The sequence below is a fragment of the Falco punctatus genome, assembly GCF_963210335.1.
Source record: "Falco punctatus genome assembly, chromosome: 2".
Lineage (NCBI taxonomy): Eukaryota > Metazoa > Chordata > Aves > Falconiformes > Falconidae > Falco > Falco punctatus.
Window position 1 is genome coordinate 118779753 of NC_137581.1, and position 15129 is coordinate 118794881.

General features: G+C 40.2%; 2 protein-coding genes across 7 annotated transcripts in view; one reads left to right on the plus strand and one right to left on the minus strand.

The window, feature by feature from the left end:
- Nucleotides 1-3951, plus strand: part of MYH15 (myosin heavy chain 15) — a 72221-nt gene extending 68270 nt beyond the window's left edge. For all 5 annotated transcript variants that reach the window (XM_080376164.1, XM_080376161.1, XM_080376162.1 and 2 more), the window contains one exon: nucleotides 1544-3951. In XM_080376164.1, coding sequence (XP_080232290.1) covers nucleotides 1544-1561 — 18 coding nt within the window. In that variant the 3' untranslated portion in view covers nucleotides 1562-3951. The remainder of the gene's footprint in view (nucleotides 1-1543) is intronic.
- Nucleotides 2405-14933, minus strand: HHLA2 (HHLA2 member of B7 family). Of its 2 annotated transcripts, none has more exons than XM_080376176.1 (6): nucleotides 10634-14933; nucleotides 9172-9492; nucleotides 8430-8690; nucleotides 6324-6614; nucleotides 4064-4149; nucleotides 2405-2514 (listed from the first exon to the last, which is right to left on the minus strand). In XM_080376176.1, exons 1-6 carry the CDS (start codon nucleotides 10695-10697, stop codon nucleotides 2497-2499), a joined length of 1041 nt encoding a protein of 346 aa, XP_080232302.1. In that variant the 5' UTR covers nucleotides 10698-14933; the 3' UTR covers nucleotides 2405-2496. The 2 variants fall into 2 exon arrangements, with proteins under 2 accessions (XP_080232302.1, XP_080232301.1); XM_080376175.1 differs by lacking the exon at nucleotides 2405-2514 and having other exon boundaries at nucleotides 3999-4149; nucleotides 10634-10730; nucleotides 13441-14933.
- Nucleotides 14934-15129: the final 196 nt, after the last annotated feature.

Below are 15129 nucleotides of genomic sequence, written 5' to 3' on the forward strand. Positions count from 1 at the left end.
AAAAACCTCTGCCTTTTTCTCCCTCTGATGGTGTAGATTTCTGTGTATGTAATACAGCCTAAGGTCACTGCACTAGCAGATCAGCAGGTATTTTAGCGTTGCTCTTTCAATGAACTTGTATTGATTTGAAGAGCTGGATGAAAAGAAAATATTAAGTGACTAATCAGTGCTGTGAATTTGTTAGTAATTAGAAATTTATTTGTAGTGGTTTGCACTTGAGCAGAATGGTAGTAGAATAATGTTGATGAAACTAAAAGGTACCCAAGAACTTGGTCTGCAACTGAAAGCAAACCTTTGGTTTTATCTCTGCTTGCCTTGTGGTAACCAGGGCAAGTAAAACTGGGGTTGTTACCTGTAGGAATGACAGAAAGAGGAGCTGGTTATAGTGTTATCTATTCCATTTGCAAGCGAAACATAAACTGCCATGCTTAACATCATATAAGTTCTATGGGAGTGGTAGCTCCTGAGGGAAGAAAGAGGGGGGAAAAATATCTTTCTGTATAATTTTGGTGGTTTTCTCAAAATTGATCCCAATACCTACCTCCCTTCTGTATCCACCATTCTGTGGGAGGAAACACTCCAGATTCTGCTTTTGTACTGGTCTAATAAGGTCACCTTTGACTAATATAAATGGCTATAGCTCCACCATCTAGAGCAGAGCTACATTAAAATTGCATGAAGATCTGGTCTCTCACACATTTGCATATGACAGAAGCAGCACTGTAACTGAAGCTCAAAAGAAGTTTTGCAGCTTCTAGGACTAAAAAATTTCACATATGTTTCTTTCAATTACTCCAGTCCTACAAAAAGAACGCAAACTCATATAAGTTCATAAAGCTAGGGCATCACAGAGTCACTGAAACAGGTAAACCATGAGAGTAATTTATTTTTAAAAATACCATTGAGTGCTGTTTATTCCCTGTACCTTATTAGTACCTCCTTCTGCCTCAAATATGCAAGTCATAGAAAAGTGGATGGCTGTTTTTATTAGTCAGATACTAGTTTGCCAGTACCAGTTCCAGCTCTGGCTTACAGCAGCATATTGCACTGTCAAAAGACAAGCTCAATGGTACCTGCAGAAGCGTCGTCTCTGCAAAAAGGGACTTGTGACGGTAATGGCAGTAGCTGCCAGGAAATGTGTTCAGGCAGTAAGTGCTGTCCCAAAAGTCATGACACGTGTCCTTTGGGGAGAGAAAGGCCCTGGAGAGACTACTTTAATTGTGTGTCCTTAGAAATACCTTGTCTATTGCTACTAGTGCCCATGTTCCTGGAAACTGGGAAATGTGTGTGATTCAGAAGTCACCACCATCTATAGAAACAGGGTTGTATAGAAGTCTTCTGCTATCAAAGGGGGATACAGTTTAGCATGAGGACAAGAAACCTTGTATTGTTAGCTGAAGTAAGAATTCAGATACAAACTGGTAATACCACAGAGCAGAAGCATCAGTGAAGAGAGGCTTTTCTCATTTACTTGTGAACTTACTCTAAAACCTCCTCAGTGTTTCCATTTTTAACAGTTTATGCTATCTCAATTGCATTTCAGGTTCATGAAGAGGAATAAGTACAGTCCAAGCTGACAGATATGAGAAGATGCTTGATATAATCAGGCAGAACTGAAAGCAGATGTAGAAAAAAATAAGCACTTACAGAAATAAACATCAAGTGAAAATCCAAAGAACCTGTATAGTGTATTCCATTCATTTCTTAGTGTTTCTACTTTGCCAAGCCTGAGGGATCAATAAAAGATTACATCTTGCCAACAGCCCACTTCATTATGTTGGAACAAATCCTAATTGGCAGATCTCTGACAAAATCAAAACCAAGGGCAAATCCTGTCATGCCTCACAGCCTTACGTATTTTATGTGCAGACTGCTAAAGCAGCACAGATTAAACTGCAGGGGGACAGCCCTTCAAGCTGGGATAACCCACCTTCCATCTGTCCTGCTAGTCAGAGTCTGTATGAGTTTTGTAGGAGAGCAGAAAAACTTTTTCACACGAACAGTCAGTTCAGAAGCTTCCACTACTGCCAGCCAGAGGACTTCTGCTCGCCAGCTGCAGGAGAGACACAGGAGATGCTGTGGAGGGACACATCCCATCAGGACTGCCTGTGGCTCAGAAATAGGGTGTTCTCTCAGATCTTTTCCACTTTTAAACAAGGAAGTTGTCTTTGCTTGAAATTAAAATACTAAATTAAGTGCAAAACAGCAAGCCCTTTCTTTCCATCATACTGAAAACAACCCAACACCCTCTTCTTCTGTGGAAGCTTTTTCATTGTCCATTTAGGATACTCAAGTTCCTCAAATACAAGTGTCATGTCAATTGACTTTTTTTTTTTTCTTTTTTGTCAGTTCAGTTGCTTGTTACTGTTGCTAATGTGGCTCTTAGTGTGACTCAATAGGGAAGGTGAGGGAACTCTTTGCTGCCTTCAGCAGCAATCTCAGTAGCATCCATGTGTGCAGAGAAGGATTTTCTTCCAGGGTGTCAAGATACACGATTCATCTTCTTCTGTGTTTCTGGTCAAAACAAAAACATTTGTAAGAACTCTTGATGCGTAAAATTAATCCTGTAGTGGGAACCGAACAAGACACACCTATAAAGGTAAGCCTGTATTTTATGTTTTAACATTAGCTAAGTAAAATAAACATCCACATAAGAGTACAGGAACATTCTTGTTTCTCCCATCTCATCCTCCATCAATGCAACCAGACCAGAGTTAACCTGTAAACTCTTCCACTTCCTCTGATTACGATATGTAAAGGTCTTAACTGGTCCCAGGATAAATGAATCTTGCTTCAATTCTTTACATTAAACAGCTGCATCTCAAAGGTATGTTATCATCTCTAAAGCATGTTAGCATTAAAATGACCTAATAAGAAGCATGTAAGTGAATGCCTAAGTGAGAGAAAAATAAAAGAAGACTGATACCAAATCATTTCAGAGTTGTCTTTCTGGTGTGTTCTTGTTGAAACTCATGGTAACCATCATAAAACATCTCCTGCAGCTTACCAAATTCAGGCTGTGACAAAATCTTAAGGCCCAGGGAGTTTGAAGGTATACCTCTCCATGGATAGGGCTGTACTGTCAGACACAGAAAGATGTACCCTAAGGACTAAGAGCTAAAGTTTTTTAAGGATACTCACCACAAACAGAGAGGAAGGACACAGAATACACTAAGTAAGACAAAGCCTGCCCATTATAAATCATAGAATCGTTTGGGTTGGGAGGGATGTTAAAAACCATCTCGTTCACACCCCTGCCACAGGCAGGGACACCTTCCACTAGACCAGGCTGGCCTTGAAGACTTCCAGGGATGGGGCATTCACAGCTGCTCTGGGCAAATGGTTCCAGAGCCTCACCACCCTCACAGTAAAGCACTTATTCCTAATATCTAAACAAAACCTATCCTCTTTCAGCTTAAAACCATTAACCCCTTGTCCTATCACTATATGAATGCATGAGAATAAAATGCATCCACTTGAAGATGCTGTACTCCAGTAAACAGAAGAGTAGAGAAATGAGACCAGGGATCATACACTTACAACAGTCTCCTAAACAAAGCAATCAGTATAACTTTTCACTGAAAAACTGAAGTTTTGGTGAGCTTTGACATTGGATATAATTGAATTGGGCTCTAAGGTATATGAATTGTTTGAAGGACTTCATGTTTTGGTTTGGGGCTCTTTTGCTCTTACACACAAGTGAGAGAAAATTAACCAGTTTGATTGTTTTTAAAGCAAGTTATCAGAAAGTGTTTTGGAGGGTTACCAACTTCTTCATCTTTTTATAAAGCACAGGAGAGCATCTGGTCAATGAAAGGGAATGTAACATTGTTACAACCAAAATACTTACTGTTGCATAGATGTACCAAAGAGGACCTTCTAGGCACAAAAAAATAGCAAGAATGAGGGCAATTTATGCTGAGACTTACCATCCTACATTTTCAGTCTTTTTTTGTATGTTTTAAGCCATGAAAATCAAATCTATGTTTTGGTCAAACATTCAAGGTCTGGATTTAAGCTTACTAATACCTTTAAAAATAAATCCCCTAACGACTGTACATACCTTGCACCAGATGCAGAAACAGACTCCTGCCACCAGCACCACTGCAGGGATCACTCCTAGTGCAACTATCCTGTTACCTGAATTTCCTTTAAAAATACAAATTCCAAAATGTTTAACAGGAATGCTTTATATTATAAATTAACATTCACCGTTGTTCAATAAGTAGATCAAAGCTGCACTTTGTCTCTTGTTTATAATCTAAAAGCTATGATTTAGGAAGAATGTCTCAGTTCCTTTTTAATGTTACTAATATTCATTGAACAATGTTCAAGTTACTTGACCCATAGCATAAGACTTCAAAGTGATACTTTAATGATTTAAGTGTGAATAGCTGAAAGCAGGTTATTTTACTTAAATGTGCTGATACAAAATTCCATGTGTGCTCATGTAGTATGATTTGACAGCTTCTTAATACAAGTCCCATTTAAAAACAATCAGCTGCCCAGTATGGTAAACACTGCCTCCAGGCACAGTGCTTGGTGCCATCAACAGTACTGCTGATTTCCAGTAGAACAACTCAGGAAGCATTTTCCAGCCTGGCCCACAGATTTCTTCATCTCTGTTGTGAGATCTTTGCAACTTTAATCTAAAACATCTTCCAACTTCATGATGCAACCGTGCAATCCAGGCAGGCACAAGCAGCAGCAGATCCTGAGGTGGGTAGTAACAACAGATTCTACAAGAGATAAGGGCCTGTCTAGCAGAAACTTCTGCACAGCACCAAGCATCTCATTACTCCATCCAATTTCAACGCAAGAGCACTCGGACCCAGAGGACCCACTCCTTTAAGTATGGTTCTTCTACTTCACACTTCCTTTCCACTGCTGCATCTCATCCAAAGAATCTGCAAAGTTCTACGCTCCTCTGGAAACTCTCTAGGGATCTCTGGCAAACAGTTTGAAAATGAGAACTGCCAAAACAGATTCAATCTAGTCATGGTTTAGTGGTAGACTTGACAAGCTTGGTTAACAGTTGGACTCCCTGATCTTAAAGGTCTTTTCCAACCTAAATGATTCTATAGTTGCCTTTAGCTTGGCTCTGTCCCCACATGCAGACCTATGCTTACATCTTGTCAGTTCCTGTGGCAGAGCAGGATTTAAGCTGTAACCTTTCTTTACACAGGAGAAGGCCTCTGAAATGACTGAAAATTCATCTCACTTTTCCCCTTAAAAGTCTCCTTTTCAGTGACACTTGGAAATCTTTCTGATAGTTGAGCACTGCTGTGCTATAGACCACTATCCAACACACTGATCTAGCTCGTTCCCTTATGCTCTACTGTCTCTGTCTGCTTATTTGCTTTCAGCCCATGCTGCCACAAAGATGCTAATCTCTCTAGTAAATGTCTTCTCTGTTCTGTATAATGTATTTCTGGTCCACAAGGAGGAGAATTCTGGGAGTAGCACGGTAATTTAGTCACTAAAGAGGGTATTTGTATCAGCTATGGTTAACTGTAAGACCTACCAGAGAGCAGCTAGAGAAAGGCATTTTGGAGAGGATGATCCAAATCATTATTGGACTGGACAGCTACACATGACCATCTCCAGTAAATGCACAGAGACTGACAGACTTGTGCATATAAGTCAGGAGCATCAGTTAAGTGTGTAACTCCTTGGAGGTGTTCAATGTTTTCTACCTCAGAAGCACAACATTAGGTTTACAGGATAAGGAAGATCATGCTGGAATTTGAGCTGCAAGGAAGTGCGTTTGTCTGAACTGTAACTAAGACTCCACAGCTGGAAATTTACTACAGCTCATAAAAATGCAGGCATGGATATAAACATATGTATCCCCAGGTCTAAAAAAAAGCCTGCTGTGTAGAATTAAAGCTTTGTAAATAACTGTGTGTTCTCCTCAACAAGGTTTCTTCTGCAGGCAAATTTATACCACATTTTTGGGCTTCCCTCCATCTCCCTGCTACCTTTAAAGACCATATTTGCTATCAGTGGAGCATTTAGGACATAATTCTGAGAGTTTCCCTTTGCGCTCAGCTCTGAGAGCAGTTGGTAGCCACCAATTTTGAGACCTTTGCCACAACAAGCTGCTGACTGAAAAAACGGAAACTGCAAGTCATTAAATAAATATATCTTAGGTAACATTTTTTTTCCCCTGGGACAACAGTAATAAAACATCTCTTCTAGCCACAAGCACTAAGTACACAAGATTATTTTTCTCAATATTTTACAGGTTTCTGATTGAGCCTTTGGCTCTGTATTCCCCTCACTGGTCCCCATCCTCCAAAATGGAAAGAGTAGCAACTTACCAACTTCCAAAGTTCTTACAGTAAGTTTTATATAGTGAGGTGTTGAAATATTACACAAATATTCTCCACTGTCGTCTACAGTAAGATCATACAACACCAGTGAAAAGTTATTTTGGTTAATCTGGACTCGAGGCTGGTAAGAGTGAGATGTACCGTTGAAGGAGGCCAGGACTGAAATCACAGCATTTCTGTTTAATGTCCAGACAACACTGAAACCTTCAGTGTTTGCAATGTTATCGCTGTATTCACAAGGAATTGTAGCGCTGCTTCCTTCCACATGAGACAGTGGGTCTGAAACAGATAATTGAAGAATCCTCTGCAATTTTCTTGGAAAATCCTGTAAAGGTTATTTAGATATTTTCTGATTTTTTAAAAAAAGCCTGATACTACTGTGGACAAATATAAAACCATATTTCACTATTTTGATATCACATTCAAACATCTAGAAGCACCTGAAGATTTTAAAAGCAAACCTATCTTACACTAAAAAACTAAAACCATCTAATTGGAATCAGTTATACTTATGAAAATCATTTTGTTTTCATTTTCCTACTTTTCCTCCAATGGGAGGCTCATTAATAAAAGAGATTCAGCCTAGTCTAAATTACTGTGTAAAGTAGCATGAAATTCCACATGGTGGGAGCAGAGAGAAAATTCAACAAATCAGATACCCTTTTGCTTTATATGTGCAGGTAAAACCGTTAAACATAATTTAATTAAAAGAATAAAAAGATTTAGGTAGAAATAACTTTCAGCTATGGTGGACTTAAGTACCTGTCTGTGTAGAACAATTACAATTAATGAATAGTTTTAAGAAAAAGGAAGGGGAAGGAAAGAGCAGGTAAGTGGAACTAATAGCTAATGCATAAAATACTAACATAAGACTAATTCATATCATAGCATAACTATCAATCTGACAGCAGGGATTTGCAGCAAAGGAAGGAAAAACAGAGGAGGCTGCGGTGGCTGGCACTCGATGGAGAGGAAACTACCGCATTAGTTTGACACTGTATAACCATGCTTGGTTTCTGTGTGTGGGGCTGAAAACTTGAGGACAAAACAAAACCGTAGCCCACACTGCTATTAGAAAAGGAAAGCAGTATATTTTCAAAATATTCCATTGAGAGGACAGACAGATGCAGGGAAATTCAAACAGAAGTGCAATGAAATGTACCTTTTCCTCTTGTGGGTCGGAAGGATAAATTAACAAAATACACATTTATATTGCACTTGTTGCTTACTATGATGCTGTACTTGAAACCTTCCATATTGTAAGCTATTGTATGTAAATTAAAATCTGCACTCTTGTTCTGAAGCATATGCAGTGGATTAGAAACTGAGAGTGTACACTTTCAGGGGAAACAAGGGCAATGGAAGCAGCCATGCACATCTCACAAGGGAATTGCTCTTGATCCAATTAAAAAAAGTGTTCCTAAGAAACAGGAGAGGGTGAAAAGTACCAGCTGTTTACTGGAACTGAATTTCCAGTGAAATTCAGGAAGGGGACAAAATGTAGAGTTGAAATTCCACAGCCTTATTTTCCCTTAACTAACAAAATGAGCTGCTGTTTGCTCCCATGCAAACAGTGCTTGCTGCTCCCCACCCCCACGTACCCCCAGCACTCCATGTGGGCACTTAAAGAGAAATGCAATGAAAGGATCAAACGGTACTGATAAAACTCTGGCAAAAGATGGCAAACGGACTGAGTAAGGAGCTTACACATCGAGATCAGCAGGCAAACTTTTACCTCCCTCATGTAACCCGCAGTTCACTAAGGTTTCCATGTATTTTGTCCGAGTTCATTATTTTCTTGATACAGTGTGAAGTCTGATTATTAGGCATCTCTTGAAATGTGAAACCAATCTGGAAGGAATGTTTGCAGTAAAGCTAACTGACAGAATCGTGAGCTACCCTCTCTTATCTCAACTTCTTCGACATATTCTGCCTTGTTAAGTGTAACAGATGAGTTCCAAAGAGGAAGGTGCATCATTTTGCACCGTCCCACATCCATGCTGCCCCACTGCAAAACCAGCATATTTAATTTGGCTCTGAAACCAGCTGTGACATTCAGTAACAATGAAGGAAGAGACTTCCATTCCTCCCTACCTTGCATCTTCCATTCAGCAGCCCACTCTTCATGAGGGAGATGAATATGGCAGTAGTAAGGATCAGCTGTGTTTATAATGTTCTGGTCACTTCTAAGTGAATAGAGAACTCCATCCCTGGTTTCCTCCTGATCTGTTTCTTGGATGGATGTATTGCCTTGCACCCAAGATATATGTGGTGCTGGGTAAGTGTGAAAGGCATAGCACTTCAGCATCCTTCCTTTGTCTGTCTTCTGGTATTCCAGTGCATAATAAGAGGAAACTGTAGATTAAAATAAATAAATAAAATAAATAAATAAATGATCAACCCTACTACTTTCAAAATCCTTTTTAACTTGATGTGACTGGTCTTTTGAAATAACAAGGGGGAGAATAAACGTAATAGCAAAAAAATTAATCTGTGTTTGACTTCAGAAGAAGGCATGGCACTACTTACTGTCAATGCCACGGTCTGTACTGTTCTGAGAAGCCACATAATGTTATAAAACTCAAGTACACTACCTAATTACCCCTTAGAAATCACAGTGCAGTAGGTTATGAGAACAAGTGCTGCACTGTAATTTTTCAGCTCAAGTTACAACATTTCACCAGAGAAAATGAAATGCTTGCTAACACCATCCGGCTCAAAAGGTGCTCTATTGGGTTGGAGGATTTTGGTTCCATGTGAGGAATAACACAACAAAACCTGCTGGTGTAACCCCATTTCCAACAGTGTGATCAAAGCATTTTGACATCTTACTGACCTCTTACACGCAGCATGACTTCCACTTCTGTTTTAGTTTGCTGTGTTCCCACATAGCAATTATAAAGGCCCTCATCAGTCAAGGTCAGGTTACTAAGTTTCAAAGATGCGTTTCCACTAGGAATGTTCTCATGAAAAAGCTGTGTTCTGTGTCTGTAATCCAGGTCTTGTCTTTCCAGCTGGTCCTTCTGATAGTAGTAGCTGTGTACATTTTTGTCCCCTTTCTTCCAGTAAATTACTTTGTCATCCCCAGGTGGGAAAGGACAAGGGAGGATGCAATCCTTGGAAAATACCCCCATTACTGTTTCCTGTTCTGTGAAATCTAAATGCCATAAGTAGAAATTAATAAGTTATATCTAGTTTACAACCATATTTCTGCCCCTCCTTATCCCCAACAAAAAACGCTCTGGCAGGCAGCACTTTCCTACTGAGCATGCCAATGGCTCTCTCACAGCTTTTCTGTAGCATGAGGAAGGGTCTTCATTCAGTTTAATCAATATTATAACACAGAGCTCTGGTCTTTGAATTTAGAATCAGTTTAAGCAGACATCCTGAGTAAGCACCTACATATTCAAATCAGCACACCGCCACCTCAGCTTCAAGTGTGTTTCTAAAAGCGCCTTCAACATCAAAATCTTTTGAGCTGCAGCTTGCTACTCTCTCAACTGTTCATAGTGCCACGTTGCAATAACCCATGTTACAAACAACCCTCACATAGTGCCAAGCAGTTGTACCATCACAGGAAAAAAGGATGTGATGGTGCAGCTGACAGGAAGGACAGAACTTCTTGAAACAGCTTCACCACCACAGACAGCATCAGGGAGCTCCGTCCTAGCCCCCAGAGGTAATTAAGGTGTGAATTCCTCAAAATAAATTCACAAAAGTGGTAGCACTTGATTGCTGTTAACATTTAATTTAGGCCTTGCTGGCATAAAGAAAAATAAAATTAAATGAATCTTTTTAAAAACTGACTGCATTAATTTAACATTGTTGTACGGACCTTGTCGGCCAAGGTCAGGCAAGCTATTAGGCTGGTAGAGGGTGTCCGGCTGCAACTGCCTTCTTGGAAATTTTAATGCCCTTTCCAGCTCATCCGGCAGGACAATCCAGATGACTTTTCCTCAGTCTCCTCAGTGCAAAGTCAACCAATGTACGTCGTTTTAAGTACGAACTGACAGCTACTGCCTGCTGAGCAGTCACACGACGCACCCCACCAGCCAAGCTGCGGAGCAGAAACACTGGCAGGGAACAGTTTTGGGGCTCGATGAGCTCGATGGCCATGGCCATCCATGCAGCCATCTTCCCCCACAGTCATCGATTGCTTCGGGAATGTTTTACATTACCCCAAATTGATTCTTTACCATTAATAAACGGCATTTGAATTAAATAATTCAGGCTTATAAGAAAAATGAGTAATAATTGTCATCTTTATTATTTTCATAAACAATAAAGCTAAAACCTACCCCAAAGTGTAGTACCTATGTGAAATAAAGAGAGGAGAAGAGATGGTATTTTCTGTCCCTTCATGTCTCCTTTGGTTCATAGCAGACTCATGTCAAACTGACAACATAAGAAGAGGGAAGAAAACCTGTTTAAATGCAGGTAAAAGACATGCCCTAATTATATAATTTGCTTTGTACGGCTTATTAAGGAACCTAGGCCTTGGTATCAAGTTTTCTGTTTGCAAGTCTTAGCACAGACTTCTGGCCTTAAGGTCATTATGTAATACTATACCTTTCATAATGGTTGAGGCTCACTCATTACCGTGTAGTCCCTTGCAGACTGATACTTGCTCTTTATTTTTAATGAAGTGTTAACCCTCAGTATTCTTATAGGGCTAGGGAACCTTAGACTTCATCATTCATGAACAGTATACCAAGGAAAAATGGTCAAGTGCAACTTCCAAAAGGGTGTAAGGTGTCCCTTGTCAAACCAGATTTTTCTACTTCCTAAAATACTTTTCTGATTACTGAACATTTGACTTTCTGAGATGAGAAACTTGCCTGCACTTGCAAATACTGCAGATATAAAGAACTTTTCAGCCTTTGATCTCCACCAGATCAAAAAGACATTAGCTGAATTTCCAAAAATGTGTGTATGAAAGTCTAGGGTAGGAATGCAAAGGAGGAGGAGGTTCTCCCATCATATCTTCTTGTTTCTCAGTTAAATAACAATGAACTGGGAAGTTCTCATGCACAACAAAGAAAGAATAATCTTATTGTAACTGATAGACCGCACTCTTCCTCCACCCAGACCTGCTTTTTAAAATACAGTGTACCGCAGCAGAGAAATTGCCTCATGAATAGCTTGAAAAGAGTTTCAAGAGCTTCCCCTAGCCCTTTTCTTCTCCCCAAGGAAGAGCTATAGGTACTATTCCAAACTTACAGAGGGCACAGGTTTAGCCAGGCTTGCTAGCCAGTTCTTTTAATACTAACAAATAATTTTGACTAGTGTGTGACTGTATTTGTGGTGGATGTGAATCTTACATCCCAAGGATTTTTGCATGTTATTTTGTAAAGCTAGTGTGATTATTTTATGTATGCTGACTTTTCTGTTAGGGAAAAAAAAAACACAACAGAGGGGCACCAAAATATTAAATCTGAGACAGAAAAGATGCAAGTGTAAAACAAACACAATATATAATTTTGTTCCACATTAGCAGCAACTGCCAGTATCTACCTTCTTTTGTCCTTGCATTGGCAAGTGGTATACACCATGTTTTACTGGATTTTTTCCTCATTTGTCCATCACTTCCAAGTTGATTGATACAATATATTGTGCTTGATGTTAGAATTTCAGGAACTGCAATCAATGCTAAATTTCCCTTAGCGAGTGATCTGCCAGATTTAATAGTCATATTTAATTGGCAGTGATGCTCTGAGAGAACGTTTTTCCATCTGTAATCTGCAGTGCCTCCGAGGGCTGCATCAAAGAGCAAAGCCTGGACAGTGCAGACTGCCCCGCATCTTCTAGCTGTGCTCCATAACTCCGTAATGAAATACAGAGCTATAACTACTAACTGAAAGTGTTCATGTTCAGCACAAATCTCAGCTTTGGATCTTCCCATAGTGGTGCGTTCAGAAAAATGCTTGTTGGTCTGCAGAAAAACCTGAGAAGTGCAGGCTCTGGCAAGCCTTCAGTGGGTCTGGGGTCTTGCAGGCATAAAGCATATGAATGCTGACCGTTAGAGTCACACTGCAAAGTACTGAACAAACATGCTTTTCCTGTCTGTTAAAGACCTAAATGGCACAACCAAGAAATCAGGCCCTAAGGCTTTGTAGTGAAATATCAATACAAAATTATTTATACAGACAGCATACAACTAGAATTAACATCACTGTAGCCACGTCAGCTCCTGATGCTCTAGTTTTCATACAGAACCACCACAGGTTCAGTAGGGCAGCAGCTCAGGCAGGGTTTCTGAGAGCAAGGGAATGCACTAACATGCATCTTCCAAGACATATTGAACAGCTCAGATAGTGGGAGGGGCAACGCTGCACTGGCTTCGGCCACTATAGGGAATGAACATCAAAAGGCACATGCTTTCTTTTTCTTGTTACCCAGAGACCAAACCACCTGTCCTACATCCTATATTGTCTTTGAACCTTTGAACTCTATTCAGTCTGAACCCTGATCAGAGTCCTCCCCTAGCATACAGGCAGTGGGATTGATCTCTGCTCGGTGGACTTTCCCCTGTGACCCACTTTAAGAACAGCCACACATACTGTAATATTTTCCTAACCCTGTCCAACAGAAGTTATTTATTCCTTAGTAAAAAGGATTCTGATTAATTCCTTTTCAAATTAACTTAAACAACAGCACATTTCAGGCACACACACACTTATGAGCACTGGAAATGCCCAAGGATTTCAAGTTTTATTAACAAGCAAACAAAAAACCCAAATGTGTAAAGTTCTAAAAAAACCATGCTAACCAGATACTGCTAAAATCTCATACTAGCCATAACGATACTAGCTTTCCAGAACCTTACCACTAAATCTTCAAGAGGCATTTTCTGTAGCAGAAAACGAGTTAATTTTCTACCTCCCCACAATGAAACCCCCATGACTTAAATGCTAGCTCCATACTTCAGTTATTGAGAAATGCTTACAAAGGAGAGAGGTTCCAACATTCTAAACATCCAAAATTGTCTTAGGAAGGGGAAGAAAAATACAGTGTTTTACCATAACATACTCATATATTCCTTACCCACACACACACACTTGTAACACCATAGAGTTGTTATAAGAACGTTGAGGGTTTTTTTTACCTTTTCTGATTTCACAAGTAGCCAAAATATTCAGAGCCTTGTTGTTTCAGGTGTTTCTTGCAGGCAGGGTTTATACGTACATAAAAATAAAACTAATACAGAGCTCTCCCGAAGCCAGGGAACGTTGTCTCTTCGCTGACTCCTTTTACAGCCACACCTACACCTACCTACAACTGACACCAGAATACAGGTATTCAACAGGCAAGTTCACTCCTGTCCCACAAATGAAAGCAGCTGTTTCTGTAGTTTGAACATTTCTATACACATGAAGCTTTCACCTTTTACATTCACTTCTCCCTCTTTGGGCTTAAAAAGCTTTATCAACCATTTCTTTTACCTGGCTTTGTTGAACAAACTCTTCAATGATTAACTCCTGTAAGTTGTAACTGAGTAACAGAAGAAATCAGTTATCATCAGAAATGTGATTTCTACAGCAGTGGCAATACCGCTTGGGGTTCACTCAGGCATTACAAGAGCACAAGTGCCCCAGCTACAATAAAGACTCACCACTCTCTTCCTAAGGCAAAGCATAGGAATCTGATGCAGGGAGCAAGATAAATTCTGTACAGGCACAAGACAAAAAGAACATAAGCTACAAATTATCACAACACTCTTCCCAGAAAGCTGGTAATCTGAAACAAGAACATTAGGTATCTTGGGCTGTCCACAGGGTTCATTCTTTTCTACCAATATTTCACTAGCGCTCCATTTTCTCTGGACAATTCAAGCCTTGTGTATGCTGTTTGGTTTCCAAGAGAAGAAACTGATAAAAGGACTCCAGTACTTTAGGGGAGAGGGCTTACAAAAAAACCCAAACAAAATGCAGGAAGCAGTGAAAGGAAGCAGTGCCTGTTCTCAAAGATCCCAGCTGGTGCTAGCAGCACACAGGTGAGGTGTGTCTCCTGCATTCATGGGAGAACCAGTTCTCCTACCCACTCTCTACCCCACCACCCCAGCAACAGTTCCCCCTGGCAACTGCAGCTGATCTCTAGCTACAGCGTCTCTGCTCACAGGATTTACTTTTCCCTACACCCAGCTACAAACTACCACATGTCAGGCTGTTGGTAGGGTCAGTTGCTGCCTCCTCTCAGCCTGCACAGTGTAACGTGTTCACAGCTTAGCATTAAACCGTGTAAATGTTTAACTGCAGAACTGTTTAACACAGAAAGTCTCATGCTTACGACATCAAATGGCTAAAGGAACGTTTAATAAAATTGCATGTACTGTTGGAAGTTTGATTTTAGAAAAATTATTTGTTAACAGGTGGTTCAAGTCAGAGGTGGTTTTGAATGCCCTGCTAAGCACTTCATTGAGCACCAGCAGGTTGTTTAAACAAAGAAAGTGCCACCACGAGATGAACCAGGTGGCTGAAAGTTCACCACAAGTAGCACCAACTAGAGAAAAAGGAATTTCCAGCAAGAGACGATCATGACCACCACCTCCACCATCGCCTGCCCCCCCCCCTTCAAGGAGAAGTAAGAGATGGCACATGTAGACTAATTAACTTAAACAGTGAGAGAATTGCTTAACAAACAGTAAACAAGTATTAAATAATGAGAGGCATACGTAACCTGTAAAAGCAATGAAGGCTGCTGTCAGTGTTTGCTGGTATAAATAGTGTAAAGCTTTGATGGCCAGGGAGCTAGGCATTTGCGGATGACCACCTAGTGTTGCCTAAACTCCTGAACT